The sequence below is a fragment of the Oryx dammah genome, unplaced genomic scaffold, assembly GCF_014754425.2.
Source record: "Oryx dammah isolate SB20612 unplaced genomic scaffold, SCBI_Odam_1.1 HiC_scaffold_16, whole genome shotgun sequence".
NCBI lineage: Eukaryota > Metazoa > Chordata > Mammalia > Artiodactyla > Bovidae > Oryx > Oryx dammah.
In genome coordinates, this window is record NW_024070200.1 from 52379425 (window position 1) to 52396460 (window position 17036).

Below are 17036 nucleotides of genomic sequence, written 5' to 3' on the forward strand. Positions count from 1 at the left end.
TGCTGGGCTGAAACTGGGAATCCTGGCTGCGGGAGTCAGGCAGCCGGGGCGCCTCTCTGAGCCTTGGCGTCCCTGGCTGCAGAATGGGGCATGCAGGCCGCATCCCTGAGCCGAGGAATGTATCCAGAGCACGTGCCGCTTAGCCCTGCCCTGCTGCCCTCTTTTTTATTAAGATTCATTTATTTTTGGCTGTGCTGGGTCTTCGTTGCTGTGCAGGCTTTTCTCCAGTTGCAGCAGGCAGGAGCTCCTCTCCGTTGCAGTGCACGGGCTTCTCGTTGCGGGGGCCTCTCGGTGCAGAGTACGGGCTCTGGGGCCCGTCACCCTCAGTAGTGATGGCACGTGGGCTCAGTAGTTGAGGCTCTCGGGCTCTGGAGCACAGGCTCAGTAGTTGTGGTGCATGGGCTTAGTTGCTCCCCAGCATTTGAGATCTTCCCGGATGAGGGATCCAACCCATGTCCCCTGCATTGGCAGGGGGATTCTTTACCACTGAGCCACCAGGGACGCGAGCCCACCTGCTGTCCTCTTAACTGGGCTGTGGACACCGTGGCATGTTCTTGCAACCATGGGAGATGACTATAGGTCAAGGTCACCTGGGCAGGCTCCTATCCAGAGATGAACCTCAGGCTTTACCACCAGGGTCATCCTTTGACCCTCAGATTGAGGGGCGGGGCTTGGTCTGGGTGTGGCAGAGCTGAGCAGGGTGGGCTGGGGCCGGCCACGTTTGGGGGACGCTGCGGGGGGCCCGGGGCCTGGCCCCTCTCACCTGTGGCCCCATCCCTCCCCGCCCCGGCAGGTCGGCTCAGCATGTCGGTCAGCGTCCACGAGACCCGCAAGTCACGGAGCAGCACGGGCTCCATGAACATCACACTGTTCCACAAGGCCTCGCACCCTGACTGCGTGCTGGCGCACCTCAACACGCTGCGCAAGCACCGCATGTTCACCGACGTGACGCTCTGGGCCGGCGACCGCGCCTTCCCCTGCCACCGCGCCGTGCTGGCCGCCTCCAGCCGCTACTTCGAGGCCATGTTCAGCCACGGCCTGCGGGAGAGCCACGACGACACGGTCAACTTCCAGGACAACCTGCACCCCGAGGTGCTGGAGCTGCTGCTGGACTTTGCCTACTCGTCGCGCATCGTCATCAACGAGGAGAACGCTGAGTCGCTGCTGGAGGCGGGCGACATGCTGCAGTTCCACGACGTGCGGGACGCGGCCGCCGAGTTCCTGGAGAGGAACCTGTTCCCATCCAACTGCCTGGGCATGATGCTGCTCTCGGACGCCCACCAGTGCCGCCGGCTCTACGAGTTCTCCTGGCGCATGTGCCTGGTGCACTTCGAGGCCGTGCGCCAGAGCGACGACTTCAACAGCCTCTCCAAGGACACCCTGCTGGACCTCGTCTCCAGCGACGAGCTGGAGGCGGAGGACGAGCGAGTGGTCTTCGAGGCCGTGCTGCAGTGGGTCCGGCATGACCTGGAGCGGCGCAAGGCCCACCTGCCCGAGCTCCTCCGTGGCGTGCGGCTGGCCCTGCTGCCCTCCGACTGCCTGAAGGAGGCCGTGTCCGGCGACGCCCTGCTCATGGCGGATGAGCGCACGCGGCTGCTGGTGGAGGAGGCGCTGCGCTGCAAGGCCCGGATCCTGCAAAACGACGGCGTGGTCACCAGCCCCTGCGCCCGGCCGCGCCGGGCCGGCCACACACTGCTCATCCTCGGGGGCCAGACCTTCATGTGTGACAAGATCTACCAGGTGGACCACAAGGCCAAGGAGATCATCCCGAAGGCGGACCTGCCCAGCCCCCGCAAGGAATTCAGCGCCTCGGCCATCGGCTGCAAGGTGTATGTTACCGGCGGCCGGGGCTCCGAGAACGGGGTCTCCAAGGACGTGTGGGTGTACAACACGGTCCACGAGGAGTGGTCCAAGGCGGCGCCCATGCTGATCGCCCGCTTCGGCCACGGCTCCGCCGAGCTGGAGAACTGCCTCTACGTGGTCGGGGGCCACACGTCGCTGGCCGGCGTCTTCCCGGCCTCGCCGTCGGTCTCGCTGAAGCAGGTGGAGAAGTATGACCCCGGGGCAAACAAGTGGACCATGGTGGCCCCGCTAAGGGACGGCGTCAGCAACGCCGCGGTGGTGAGCGCCAAGCTGAAGCTCTTCGTGTTCGGGGGCACCAGCATCCATCGGGACATGGTGTCCAAGGTCCAGTGCTACGACCCGTCGGAGAACCGGTGGAGCATCAAGGCCGAGTGCCCGCAGCCCTGGCGGTACACTGCAGCCGCCGTGCTGGGCAGCCAGATCTTCATCATGGGCGGTGACACGGAGTTCACGGCTGCCTCGGCCTACCGCTTCGACTGCGAGAGCAACCAGTGGACGCGGATCGGGGACATGACTGCCAAGCGCATGTCCTGCCACGCGCTGGCGTCGGGCAACAAGCTCTACGTGGTGGGGGGCTACTTCGGCACCCAGCGGTGTAAGACCCTGGACTGCTACGACCCCACCTCGGACACGTGGAATTGTGTCACCACCGTGCCCTACTCGCTCATCCCCACTGCCTTCGTCAGCACCTGGAAGCACCTGCCCGCCTGAGGCACACAGAGCCAGCCAGGTGAGCCCCACTCCCCCGCCCAAACCCACTTGGGGCAAAGGCTGCATCTTCAGGGGAGGCTAGGCCAGTCAGGAAGCAGGTGACTAGGGGGGCCCTCTGGGACTCCTTTTTTCTACTCTGGAGCCAGAACCTAGCCCCCCCCCAACCCCCCGCCCCTTTTACAGTTAATCTTGAGCAAAGCATGTAACCCTTTTGCCAGATGGGGGCAACCATCTTAGACTGGTTCCTGGGGCCTGGCTGTAGATCAGTCACTGGGGGTCTGTGGACACATTGTATGTGGCGTTTAGGCTAACTTCAAAGTCTGAGGGCACAGTCTCCATGCAGGGGCACCCTCAGAGAATGGGGTCTCCAAGGACGTGTGGGTGTACAACACTGCCACAGCCACCAGCTGTGAAGTGAGGGTTCCCCAGAACCGTCTTAGATCCAGCACTGGAGACGTTCATGAATGTGCTAAAGGTATATATCCCCAGTTACGGTCTAATTACGGGGAAAGGATGCAGATTAATAGAGGGCAGAGATGCCTGGGGCAGAGCCCTGGACAGGGGTCCAGACGCGGAGCACCCCATCCACTCCCCGTGGATTAACAGCGTCCGTGAGTGACGGCACATGCACTGCCCACCAGGGGAGCTCACACAGCGTCGGTGTCCAGAGTTTTTATCAGGGCCCCATCGTGTGGGCGTGACTGACTGGCCACACGGTTACTCTCAAGTCAGCTGGTCCAGCATGACCCAAAGCCCCCTAGGTCACACAGACGTCACTGTAAACGAAGACCCTCCTATCGGGTATGACACAGATCACCTCCCAGAAGCTAAGAGCAGACCTCTGGGGATTGAACTTGGGTCAATTACAGGCAGATTCTTGACCGTCTGAGCCACCAGGGAAGCCCCTCTCTTTGGGCAAGACCACCAATTCTGTCCTCCGCAAATGCTGAGCTCAGGCCTCAGCCCAGACCAACGCAGTTGGGGTGTCTGGGGCCCAGGGCTCAGAGCCAGGGTAGCTCCGGGAGAGTCCAGAGTGCAGTCAAGGTGAGTGCCCCAGCAGGCGGCCCTTGAGGGGCAGCAGGAGGGGAGTGGACGGGGCACTCGGGTGGGCTCGGCCCCGCTGCAGGCATCTGGTGGGGCCAGGGCACTGGGCCCGGCTGTGGGCTGGGCCTGGCCTCTCCTTGGGGCAGCTGTGTGCTCCCCGGTGCGTGGGGGAGCCTCTTGTCTCCTCCCATCCCTCCACGAGATGGAGAGGAGGCCTTCCTCCGAGCATGGGAACAGCCCCCAGCAGGGCTGCCCCGGTTACCCCGGGTTACCACACTCTCTGATCTCAGTGACATCATTCCATGAAGTCACCACGTGAAACAGGAAGGACACAGTGGAGGCCAGGGGCGAGGTGACACGGTCAGGCGCTCCTTGTGGGCGTTGGAGGGGCAGGGGGCTGGCAGGAGGGGCTTGTCCAGGGTGCAGGACGAATGGAGTCAGGGGAAGGGGGCCAGCCTGTCTTGGCGGGGCCCTTTCAGGGGGAGGGCTTTCCTGCAGCCCCTCTGGGGTGATCCAACCTGCTCTGAGGTTGGATTTGGGTGTCCTGAGCCAGCCTGGCAGGGGCACAGGGGCTGGAACGGGGTGTAAACTGGTGGGCATTGGAGAAGGTCATCCATGGTCAGGTCCCGCCTCTTAGCTCGCCCCGTGTCTTCGTCCCTTGGGGCAGTGAGGTCCCGGGACCCCCAGTGGGTAGAAGGCAGAAGGCGTTGGTCCTGGGGGCTCCAGGAAGCTCAGGGGAGGGTGGGATCAGATGCCAGGTCATGCCAGGGGTGCCTTGATGCCCACCCCAGGCTGTCCTGGGTTCCAGCCTCTCCCTGCCTACAGCTGCTGCCCCATGCTCCTGCAGATCGGAGGAGCCAGCCGTTGGCCCCACGCTGTTCAGGTCACAGGAACAGTGTGTGGGGCCGGCCTGAGCTGAAAATTCATTTCCTCAATGGCCTGGCGGCTGCTGACAAAAATCTTGAAAACTCCACTCAGCGGAGGCAGGCAGAGGCAGTCGTACTTGGCTCGGTGGCTTCTGAATGGAATCTGATGTTTCAGCTGCTAAGTCAGATCCAGCCAGGCCTTCGAGGCCCTTAAAGGGCTCCATCCCCAGCAGGCAGGCGAAGCTGGCCCCCGCAAGGGCGTCAGACCCATACAGGGTGCGAGGCATCGTAAAGAGCGGCCTGGTGGGAACAGGCTTTGTTCTCCTTTATGGTTTCTCTTCTTTGTTTGTTGAATTTGCTCTCTTTCTCTCTGGGAGAAAACTGACCGGCCATAGACCGTGGTCCCCTGGGGAGCATCAAAGAGAACATTGGCATCTCCTTCTTGGAAACCTGTGGTCTGTAGGCCCTGATGCCTTGTCCCATCTCAGGCTGCCCAGGGCCAGGGGCTGTGACCTTGTCTGGTGTTGGCCTGTCCTCGGGGCCTTGGAGGGCAGTTCCTCCCAAGCAGGAGAGGCTTGGCGGGGGGAGAGATCAGCAGGACCCCATGAGCCTGCTACTTTCCCAGGACTTCCCCCTGTTTCAGGGACTGGGGAAGGGAAGCAGGCGTGGGCCCTCAGCTCTGACTCGCTGGCTGCTTGACCCCAGTTGCTCAACTTCCCTGAGCCTCAGCTTTGCCATCTGGGAAATGGGGGTAAAAATTGTATTCCTCACACTAGTTGAGGAGAAGAGATCAAGTGAGGGGCCGGGTTCAGAGTCAGCTTTCCTTCGAGGTTGTGATGAGGCGGGGATGGTGGTGATGGTTTTGGAATGCTTTAGGCGGCCACGGCCTCTGGATTGGGATGTCCCTGGGCCAGCCCCTCCTTCTAGAAGGGTCCCTCCCGCACGGTCAGGATTGCCCTTTCCGCTCCCCTGGCCGAGTGACGCACAGGCCTCGCCTGTTCAGTGCTCCCCAGCCCGTGGCAGGTGCTGTGGTCTCGGAAGAGGACCCGGCAGGGGCGCTGGGGTGGAGGGTGATGCCTGGGTGTGCCCGGCCCGCCCTGGGCTCTGGGTGGATGGTGCAGTTGTGGACGGGGTGGGAGGGGCCCCAGACAGCAGCGGTGGGTGAGGGGCTGGGCTCGAGCACCCTTGGCAAGGCTCACGGAGGCCGGGATGAGCAGACTAGTGTCCCTGCTGCCCCCGCCCCCTCCAGCATGGACCACCCCCCCACCCAGCCTGGCTGCCAGCCGGGAACCCCTAGTGCCGGGGCCAGAGAAGGGGGCCTGTACCAGCGTGTCCCAAGTGCCCCCTCCCTGCGCTGCTGTTCCAGCCCCTCCTGCAGGCATCGGACCAGCCTAGGGTCCAGCCTGCAGTGCCTCTCTGGTCCCCGAACCAGAGACTCCAGGGACCACCAGCTGGAGAGCCTCACGCTCTGCAGCCCCCCCTCACCACCCCGGGTGACTCCCCCGGTCATCCCCGAGTGCTCTGTTTCTCGGCTGTGAGCTCGTTCCGTCCTCTCGGAAATATCTGTCAGAGGTGCTGCTGGTACCGAGCCCCGAGGTGGGCGGCTGGTGTGAGGCCACAGCTGGTGAGGGCCGGAGCGGGATCTGAACCCTGGCCGAGCCCCAGGCCTGCAGGTGGCTCTGGAGACCCAGGCCCCGAGCATCCCCGTGTCTGCACCCTGGCACCAGTCGCTGCCCGCTGCAGCCCACCTGAGTGCTGCCCGGCAGTGGGGGTGGGGCACTCTCCGAAGCTGACCGCCGGCAAGATCTCCAGGGCCAGCCCTCGGCTCCCGGGTCGCAGTCTGATCCTTGTCTCTAGGTGACAGTGGCCAGGAGGCTCCTGGAGCTAGGGTGGGCGCCCATCTCTCTGGGCTGCCCGCCAAATGTGGACCACGCATGGTCGTTCTTCCCTCTGGTTCTCTCTCTTGCCCTGACCCTGCCTGCCTCTGGCCTGTGGTCTTTAGAGCATCAGAAGCCTCCTGGAGCTGTCTTCTCCTCCTGGGCGCTGTGGGGACGGGGACCAGCCCCAGGGCTGGGTGTGGGCGGGCACGCCCTCCAGCCCCGCTCCGGGAGAGGCTGAGCCTGTGATCCCCTGCCACTACAGGAGGGTGGGTTTAGCACATCCTGTCCAGTCTTAAAGAGGTGGCGGCCAGGAGGAGAGCTCAGAGCTCAGGGTTTGGGGCTGGGCTGAAGGGGGATGAAGCACCCTGCGTCCGCCGTCCATCTGCACAGCGTGGCCCCATGCCAGCCGGGATGGCCTTGGTGGCTGTGGGCTGCCTGCCAGGGCCCCTGTCGGTGACCCTCAGGACTGCGAAGGGCGGTCACAGGGCTGGTGGGGGGGGGCGCTGTGCACAGCGGTGGGGTGACCGCTGACCCCACGTCTGCTCTGTGCGATGGACATAGGTCCTGTTGACTGGAAAAACAGTGCATAACCTAAGGGTTGAGAATTATGTTTTGTTCAGCAGACAAAACTCAGGACTTAAGCCCAGACCACAGCATCTCAGCTCTGAGGGACCGCTCTGAAGAGGTCAGAGGGGAAGCCAGTGTATATAGGAGATTGTGCAACAAAGACCAGGGAGTCCGAACGTGAAAAGATAACTGGTAATTAAAGAAAACCAGTAGCTCAGCTGGTAAAGAATCTGCCTGCAATGCAGGAGACCCTGGTATGATTCCTGCGTCAGGAAGATCCCCTGGAGAAGGGACAAGTTACCCACTCCAGTATTCTTGGGCTTCCCTGCTGGCTCAGATGGTAAAGAATCTGCCTGCAATGCCGGCGACCTGGGTTTGATCCGTGGGTTGGGAAAATCCCCTGGTGGAGGAACTAACAACCCACTCCAGTATTCTTGTCTTGAGAATCCTATGGACAGAGGAGCCTGGCGGGCTACAGCCCGTAGGGTTGCAAAGAGTCGGACATGACTAAGCACAGCACAGACATCACAAGCACTCTTTTCTCTGTATGGGAAGATGCAGGAGTCCAGGCTGTCTGAGGCCACCCCTCTGATGCACACCTCAGCTCCTGGGGCCGGTGCCCTTGCCTTCCCTCCTAGTCTCCCGGGTGCACAGTCCGGGGAGGCTATGATGGCTGAGGGCTGCAAGCAGTTTTTGTTTACTGATGTGGCAGGCAACATTTTTTTTTTAATGTAGTCCCATTTCACAGATAAGGAAACTAGGTCCCAGAGAGGCAGCTGCCAAAACTCCGGGCGGCCCAGACCAGGGTGGCGTGAGTGACCTCGGAGTGAGTGCAGGCCTGGGCAGTGCCACCCCCCAGCTCCTCTGCCGCCTCCTCAGCAACTCAGGACAGCCTAGAGGGGCTCCCCCGGGTCAGAGCCTGGTCTGGGGCAGCAGTGGCGCCCTGCCCTGAGGGAAAGTCCATGTCCGCCTTGTGTGCTGGGCGGGGGTGGGGGGCCCAGGCCCCCGAGTTTTGGGTTCACCACCTTGGAGCATCTCTGGGTGTTCGGGGCCCGTGAGGAGCTCTGGCTAGTGAGGCCCTTGGAGGGATTGGGGGGCCTTCACCAGCCCCACTGAGAAAACAGCAGTCGCCTTGCCCGGCACATGGGAGTGGCTCAGGGCTCTGTGTGGAGGGAGCAGGGCGCTGACTTGACTCAGGCCGATTTCCCAGAGTCAGGGCTCTCCAGATGTGGAGTGAGTGGCGCACCCTTCTGGGAGCTTGCTGACCCCTGGGCTCCAGCAGCTTCGGCAGAGCCGGAGTCCGCCTTCAGAGCCGTGGGAGCGAGGGCTGCATCCCATTGAAGGAGAAAGGTCCACAGGTACCTGCGCTAGCTGGAACTGTGTTCGCGATCCTGTGACTTAAGCAAGTACAGACTTACAGCTAGACGTAAGCTCCCTGCCCTCGTGGCTCTTTCACAGCTGATGTCAGGCTGACAGCTGCACAGGCGAAACACACCCAGAGCTACAAGACCGAGGATGCGGCCGCTGGGGACTGAGGCTCTGCCGGCGGGGAGCCTCCTTCTCTTTCCTTTTTGAGTCCCCGTGAGGCCCCCTCCGGCAGTTGGGTGTCATGGAGGCGGCGTCATCTGTGTCTCCTGGCACAAGCCTGCCTCCTTGGTTTGGGCCACCTCTGAGCCCATGGCGCTCAGCTGGCCAGAGTACGAGTGGCATCAGCATGGAAATGGCACATGGGTGGGTGTGGACCGTCGGGGTGGGGAAGGCCCTTGGCCGCATCCCAGCCCTGTTCCCAGCACTCCAGAGAGCCTGTTTTTGTTTTTTAAATGCCTATTTATGTATTTGGCTGCGCGGGTCTTAGTTTCATCTTTACCCTCTGAGCCAGCAGGGCAGCCCTCAGGTTCGGCGCGTGGGGTCTTTGATCTTCATTGCAGCATGCCAACTCATAGTTGTGGCATGCGGGATCGAGTTCCCTGACCAGGGGTTGAACCTGGGCCCCCTGCTTTGGAAGCATGAAGTCTCAGCAACAGGACCACCGGGGAAGTCCTCAGAGAAACTGTTGTTAGAACTGCACGGAGGTGGACAGCCCTACGTCGCTGTCCCGAGTGTTCCCCGCTCTGCACCCACTCCAGCTCCTTCCTGGGCCTGCTGTGTCCTTTCTCCGCAAGATGAGCAGCCCAGGAGCTGAGCTCCGGCCAGGGACCCCACCTCCTGGATGGACACACGGCCACATCCCTGGTTGGAGTCGGGCCAGATTATGCCCAGATTATGCCGAGCTGTCACTGTGGGTTGGGCTTTAGAAACTGACCGTGCTGGCTAGCTGCGTTTTCTTCACTGCTCCCGGGACGTTTTACACTAGGCCTTTCACGTGCGTTAGATGGCTCCATCCTTCTCTGGGAGGCAAGTATCACCTCGTCTTCCACAGGAAAACGTGGAGCTCAGCGCAGATGCTCCACCCAGCGCCCGGCACTGGAGTGTGAGCTCTGCGACCGTCTGAGCTCGTCCTGCGGGGTCCGGGTGGACAGGCAGTGCAGTGAACACTTGTTGAGTGCAGGAGTGAGTGTGTTGCCTGCTGCCACAGCTGTGCTGTTCCTCCTGGCAGCGTGACTAGCCGTGGCACGTCTGCGCGCCGCCCGCCCCCATTCTCTGGCTTTGTCCGCCCGCCCTCCCTTAGCATCTCCACCCCACTGGCCTGCGTTCGGCCTCAGACATGCAGGACTCCCACCCCAGCGTTTCTGCACATGCTACTCCTTCTGCCTGGACTGCTCTTTGCCTCTCGAGCAAACTCCTGTGTCCTGCAGGTCTAAGGGTGTCCTTCCCACACCCTCTGCCACAGTAAAAGTTCTTGTTTTAATCTCTAATTTTTTTTTTTTACTATTATCTTTAATGTTTTTATATTGGAGTGTAGTTGGTAACAGTGTTGTTAGTTTCAGGGGTACCACAAAGTGATTCAGCTATATGCATACTTGTACGTATTCTCTTTCAAATTATTTTCCCGTTTAGGTTATTAGAGAATACTGAACAGAGTTCCCTGTGCTATACAATAGGTCCTTGTTGGTTATCTTTTAACATTTTTTATTACTTAAAAAAAAAATCTTTTTCTCGGAGGATAATTGCTTTACAGTATTGCGCTGGTTTCTGCCATACGTTTTGTCTGTGTGGGTCTTTGTTGCTCTAGTCTTGGGGAGGTGGGGCTGTTCTCTGTTACGGTATGTGGCTGCTCCCTGCAGCGGATTCTCGTGGAGCACAGGCTCCCGGGAGTGCAGGCTCAGTAGCTGTGGCTCCTGGGCTCTGGAGCACAGGCTTAGTTGCTCCGTGGCATGTGGGGTCTTCCAGACTGGCGATCGAACCCGAGTCTCCTGTATTGGCAGGCAGGTTCTTTACCACTGAGCCCCCAGGGAGCCCCTCATTATTATTTTAAAATATAGCAGTGTGTACATGTCAGTCTTAAACTCCCAACCTATGCCAACCCCCAGCTCTTCCCCTCTGGTAACCATAAATTCATTCTAAGTCTGTGAGTCTGTTTCTATTCTGAAATAAGTTCATTTGTATCATTTTATCTATAAGTGATATCCTATGATATTTCTCTTTCTCTAACCTCGCTTAGCATGCATCTCTAGGTGCATCCATGATGCTGCAAATGGCATTCTTTTTTTTTTTTAGTTCAGTTGCTCAGTCGTGTCTGACTCTTTGTGAGCCCATGGACTGCAGCACGCCAGCCTTCCCTGTCCATCACCAACTCCTGGGGCCTGGCTCAAACTCATGTCCACTGAGTTGGTGATACCATCCAGCCATCTCATCCTCTGTTGTCCCCTTCTCCTCCTGCCTTCAGTCTTTCCCAGCATCAGGGTCTTTTCCAATGAGTCAGTTCTTCACATCAGGTGGCCAAAGTATTGGACCTTCAGCATCAGTCCTTCCAAAGATATTCAGGACTACTTTGCTTTAGGATTGACTGGTTTGATCTCTTTGCAATCCAAGGGACTCTCAAGAATCTTCTCCAACATCACAGTTCAAATGCATCAGTTCTTTGGTGCTCAGCTTTCCTTATGGTCCAACTCTCACATCCATACATGACTATTGGAAAAACCATAGCTTTGGCTAGATAGACCTTTGTTGGCAAAGTAATGTCTCTGCTTTTTTAATGAGGAGCAAGCATCTTTTAATTTCATGGCTGCAGTCACCATATGCGGTAATTTTGGCGCCCTAAAAAATAAAGTCTCTCATTGTTTCCAATTGTTTCCGCATCTATTTGCCATGAACTGATGGGACCGGATGTCATGATCTTTGTCTTTTGAATGTTGAGTTTTAAGACTACTTTTTCACTCTCTTCTTTCACTTTCATCAAGAGGCTCTTTAGTTCCTCTTCACTTTCGGCCATAAGGGTGGTGTCATTTGCATGTCCGAGGTTATTGATATTTCTCCTGGCAATCTTGATTCCAGCTTGTGCTTCCCCCAGCCTGGCATTTCGCATGATGTACAAGTTAAATAAGCAGGGTGACAGTATACAGCCTTGATGTACTCCTTTCCCGATTTGGAGCTAGTCCATTGTTCCATGTCCCGTTCTAACTGTTGCTTCTTGACCTGCATACAGATTTCTCAGGAGGCAGGTAAGGTGGTTTGGTATTCCCATCTCTTCAAGAATTTTCCAGAGTTTGTTGTGATCCACACAGTCAAAGGCTTTAGCATAGTAAATGAAGCAGAAGTAGATGTTTTTCTGGAACTCTCTTGCTTTTTCTATGATCCATCCAGCAGATGTTGGCAATTTGATCTCTGGTTCCTCCACCTTTTCTAAATCCAGTTTGAACACCTGAAAGTTCTCAGTTCATGTAATATTGAAGCCTAGCTTGGAGAATTGGGAGCATTACTTTGCTAGCGTATGAGATGAGTGCAATTGTGTGGTAGTTTGAACATTCTTAGGCATCGCCTTTCTTTGGGATTGGAATGAAAACTGACCTTTTCCAGTCCTGTGGCCACTGCTGAGTTTTCCAAATTTGCTGGCATATTGAGTGCAGCACTTTCACAGCTTCATCTTTCAGGATTTGAAATAGTTCAGCTGGAATTCCATCACCTCCACTAGCTTTGTTCATAGTGATGCTTCCTAAGGCCCACTTGACTTCACACCCCAGGATGTCTGGCTCTAGGTAAGTGATCACACCATCGTGGTTATCTGGGTCGTGAAGATCTTTTTTGTACAGTTCTTCTGTGTATTCTTGCCACTTCTTAATATCTTCTGCTTCTGTTAGTCCATATCGTTTCTGTCCTTTATTGTGACTGTCTTTGCATGAAATGTTCCCTTGGTATCTCTTATTTTCTTAAAGAGATCTCTAGTCTTCCTCATTCTATTGTTTTCCTCTATTTCTTTGCACTGATCACTTAGGAGGGCTTTCTTATTTCTCCTTGATATTCTTTGGAACTTTGCATTCAAATGGGTATATCTTTCCTTTTCTTCTTTGCCTTCCGCTTCTCTTCTTTTCACAGCTATTTGTAAGGCTTCCTCAGACAACCATTTTGCCTTTTTTTTTTCCCCCTTGGGGATAGTTTTGGTCACCACTTCCTATATAGTGTTATGAATCTCTGTCCATAGTTCTTCAGGCACTCTGTCATATCAAATCCCTTGAATCCATTTGTCATTTCCACTGTATAATCATAAGGGATTTGATTTAGGTCATATCTGAATGGCCTATTGGTTTTCCCTACTTTTTTCAATTTAAGTCCGAATTTTGCAATAAGGAAAAACTCTCTCTGGTAACAGACTTAATAAAGTCTATTTTGTCCGATATGATTATGGCTACTCCAGCTTTCTTTTGATCTCCTTTTGCATGGAGTCCTTCTTTCACCCCCTCACTTTGTAGGTGCCCTAGATTTGAAGTGTGTCTTCCGTGGACAGCATGTATACTCTGCTTTTGCCATTTTGTTAATTGTTTTGGATTTGTTTTTGTAGATCTTTTTCATCCCATTTTGTCCTCTTGTGATTTGATGACTACGGTGTTGTGTTTGGATTCCTTTTTCTTTTTGTGTTTATCTATTGTCAATTTTCGGTTTGTAGTTACCTTTAAGTTTTGATATAGCAGCCTATATGTAAACAAGGTTGTTTTAAGTTGCTGGCTTTTTAATTTCAAATGCATTTCCAATATCCTGCATTTGTATTCTCTTCTCACAGTTGATGTCATATTTGTGTGTGGGTCATTTCCTACCTTTACTGTATGTTTACCTTTATCAGTGAGTTTTCCCATTTGTAATTTGTTTCTAGTTGTAGCCTTTTCTTTTCCACCTCAAGAAGTTCCTTTATCATTAGCGGCAAAGCTGGTCTGATGGTGCTGAATTCTCTTAGCTTTTGTCTGTCAGTGAACCTGTTGATTTTTCCATCAAATCTGAATGGGAACCTTGCTGGGTAGAGTATTCTTTGTTGTCGATTTTTTTTTATCAGTTTAAATGTAGTATGAAGCTTCCCAGGTGGCTCAGTGGTAAAGAGTCCTCCTGTCAATTCAGGTGGTGTGGGTTCAGTCCCTGAACCCCTGGCGGGAAGATCCCCTGGAGAAGGAACTGGCAGCCCACTCCAGTATTCTTGCCTGGGAAATCCCGTGGACAGAGGAACCTGCTGGGCTACAGTCCACAGGGTCACAAAGAGACGGCTGTGTTCTCAGGATGTGTCTAAGCAACCCGCCTGCTGATGGGTGGGGCTGGGTTCCCACCCTGTTGGCCTAGACATCCCAGCAGGGAGCCCACAGCTTGTTGGGTGGGGTCAGGTCCTGGGGGGAAATAATGCCTTCCAGGAAGGCTCACGTCAGTCAGTACTCCCCAGAACAGCCGCCTTCAATGTCTTTGTCCCCGCCGTCTGTCACAGCTGCCCCCACCTCCACGGGAGACCCTCCAGTACCAGCAGGTTAGGTAGGTCTGGCCTAGGCTCTTATGAGGTCACTGATTTGTTTTTTTAACTGGGTCCTCGTGTGCATAAGACCTTCCGTGCACCCTCCCAGAGTGGAATTCCTGCAGTCCAACCCTGCCGGCCTTCAAAGCCAGGTTCTCTTGAGGTGCCTCCTCCCATTCCAGACTGGGGAGCCTGACAGCGGGCTCAGAACTTTCATTCCCGCGGGACAACTTCTGTAATAATTTCCAGTTTGTGAGTTGCCCTCCTCGCAGGTATGGGATCTGATTTTATTGAGAATGCACCCCTCCTGCCATCATATTGTGGCTTCTTTGTCTTGGACGTAGCGTATCTTTTTCAGTAGGTTCCAGCATTTTGTTGTTGTTGTTGATGCCTGTTCAGCAGTTAATTGTAATTTCGGAGTCTTCATAAGAGAAGGGGTGAGCTCACATCTTTCTGCTCTGCCATTTTGTCTCCGCTACTGTTTTATGCACTTGCTTTCTTCCATGTTTTATTGGCTTTTTTTTTTTTCCTTTGAGTGGAGCTCAGTTTCACTTGCTCATAGGTTGCAGATGCAGAAGGCTCTCACCCAGGACTTTAGACTGCAGTTCCTGGTGCAAAATGGCTCTCTAATCTCTCTTTAAGTTTTGGGTTTTTTTCCCCCACATATAGCATTTGTGTGTGTGTTGACTATATATATTTATTCGTACAAGCCTGCAGTTTCTCCCACTGGAGCACGATCCTCAGAGACAGCAGCTGTGTCTGCCGTCCCCTTTCTCTGGGCCTGGCACGTTGCCTGCTGGGTTGAGGGTGTGCAGAGCGTGTGTCTGGAGAAGCTGAATGGAGGTGAGCAAGGCACAGCTCAGGGAGGTGACGGGCCTGTTCTGGGCCACACTGCTGTAGACTGGCGAGCTCCGTTCTCAGCCTGGGCCTGAGCCCCAGCCCCTCCCTGTGGCCTTGTGATCACGTCTGGCTCCAGGTGAGGACAAAAGGCAGTGGGGATTCATTCACCTTTTCTCTCTCGTTCCTCTGCAGACGCTCAGCATTTCTCCCCGCCCCACGGCCACGGCCCTCGCTCTTGCACGTGGCCCTGACCTTGTCTGTGGGATGCTCTGCCCGGCCCAGCGCTCTAAGCTGCCAGAAGCTGGCCCACCAGTCCTGGGAGCGGCGGCCTCGGGGGCTGCTCCGAGCTTCAGGGAAGAAGAGCCGTCTCCGCGTCCTGTGGGTCTGGCTGAGGCCTTGCCTGCTTTGCGGTGGTTTGTGGTGGGGAGAGGACCTTCCAGGGGGCGTGGACGGATACCAGGACTCCCTCGGCCTGGAGGAGAAAGACACGTCTGCCAAGCCTTGAGGGCCTCCTGGACTGGGGCAGGGGGCTGGGTGGGCTGGGGAGGGGTGGCAGCAGTCTTGGGCTCCAGGCTTTCCTGGCAGTGTTGTAAAGTCTCCCCACAGAGGACGCCCCTGGGAATGGGTGCCTCGGGGCCGAGACTGGATTGTGCTGTGGAGGAAGTCTTAAGGGAGAGAACCATTCAGTGACAGCCACCAGGCTTTCTCAACAAATGACCTCCAGGCCACCAGTGTTAAACAGGCTCCGAGAGTTGGGCCTCGCCCCCAGCGACCTCACCATCTCCCGGCCACGCCCCGGGTGCAGACACAGGTGTGCAGAGGCCCCGGGTGGTACATACCCATGAGGCTGCCCACTACCTCCCCTCAGAGCCCAGCCCAAGAGGCAGCGATGACCCCATCTCCTGCCGGGAGCACACTGCCCCCAGAGTGGGACCCTGCCAGCCCAGATCAGGAGCAGACGTGAGCGGGGGACTCCAGGGTGCCCACGACAGACCCCACCAAGGGCTGGACTCAGCTTGGAGGATGACACAGCCCCGTGAGGCTGGCCTCTCAACCTTCCAACTGGTGATGGGGTCTGGCTCTTGTGTCCCCTAAGCTCAAAACGTGACAGTGGTCGCGAGAGAACTGCCAAGCGTTTGTTCATTTTCCCACCTCCCAAGTATTGGGCACCTCACAGGTCCAGCCGCAGCCTCGGGTTTCTGGAAAGGTTGGCTTCTATCAGCGGCCCCCGTCACCTAGTGTTAGAGGGTGTGGGTTTGTTCTTTGCCTGCCCCGGTGCACCGTGGGGGCCAGAACGGGTGGTTTCCCAGACCGCCTGCTATGCGGACTGTGTGGCTTGGCGCTCCCAAGTAGGCTGTAGTACTCATGGGGCCAGTTGCTTTCCAGTTGGCCCTGCCCCTTTACAGGACCTCTGTGCCGCCTCCGGGCCTGTGGGCATCTCCCGGGGCCCCGAGGGCATCTTTAGGGCAGGATTCGCCCACAGATATGCACCAGCCGTAGGCCATCAGCTTCCCCTGGGGGAAAGGCAGAAGGCATGTCTCCAGGTTCCTGGGACCCCACAGCCCCCGCCTTTGTCAGAGCTTCCTCTCAGCCACCCAGAAGCCAGGGGCCTGGTCCCAGGAGATGGCTCAGCCCAAGATGCCGGGGAGGAGGCAGCCCCGGTCCAGCGTCCCTACCGCCTGGAGGGACCCCCGGCCTGTTGGATTGCTGCATTAAGTACAGGTCTGACAGCACAAAGGACCTCACAGTGGTGCTTTCTCCACAAGTTGTGTTGTTTTTACCCATTTCTAACTTAATAAAAGAGTTGAGAAATCTTGCCTTCCTGGGGCACCGAGGCCAGTCTTGGGGAATGCAAGGCGTGAGCAGGCTGATTTCTGTTGCAGCAGTCAGGCCTCACGGCCTGCTGTGCTGGGGGAGACCCACAGGCACCCAGAGGACAGGGCCTCCTGTCCTCAGATCATTTCAGCACCACAGGCCTCATATTGATTCTCAAGTGGAGTGCTGAGTACTCCTTCCCCGAAAAGCCCCTGCATGAGTGTCAACTTAAAGATGATTGCCACGTTTGTATGCTGTGAGCCCCCAGGTAACGCTAATTTGTGTGAAAGTAACACAAGCAGTGTTAAGGGAGGCATCACTACTCGAGTATATAGCATCAATTACGACACTAATGCCCATGTCTGCCTGCGTTCCTTTCACACATTTTTGTAGTTAATTAGGCTCTGAAAACTCAAGAAGGTGGGACAGACAGGGCTGTGACGACCACAGAGAGTAAAAGGAGGCCCCGCGCAGTGTCCCACCACAGGCTCCTCAGAGTAAAGAGGGGCCCTGCACACCCACCGCAGGCTCCTCAGAGTAAAGAGGGGCCCTGCACACCCACCACAGGCTCCTCAGAGTAAAGAGGGG

The 17036-nt window shown here is 56.6% G+C and overlaps 1 protein-coding gene across 1 annotated transcript; it reads left to right on the forward strand.

The window, feature by feature from the left end:
- Positions 1–789: 789 nt before the first annotated feature.
- KLHL25 (kelch like family member 25) lies at positions 790–16451 on the forward strand. The gene is made up of 2 exons (XM_040256970.1): positions 790–2593; positions 14826–16451. The coding sequence occupies exon 1, from the start codon at positions 805–807 to the stop codon at positions 2572–2574; it is 1770 nt and encodes a 589-aa protein (XP_040112904.1). The 5' UTR covers positions 790–804; the 3' UTR covers positions 2575–2593; positions 14826–16451.
- The last annotated feature ends 585 nt before the right edge of the window (positions 16452–17036 follow it).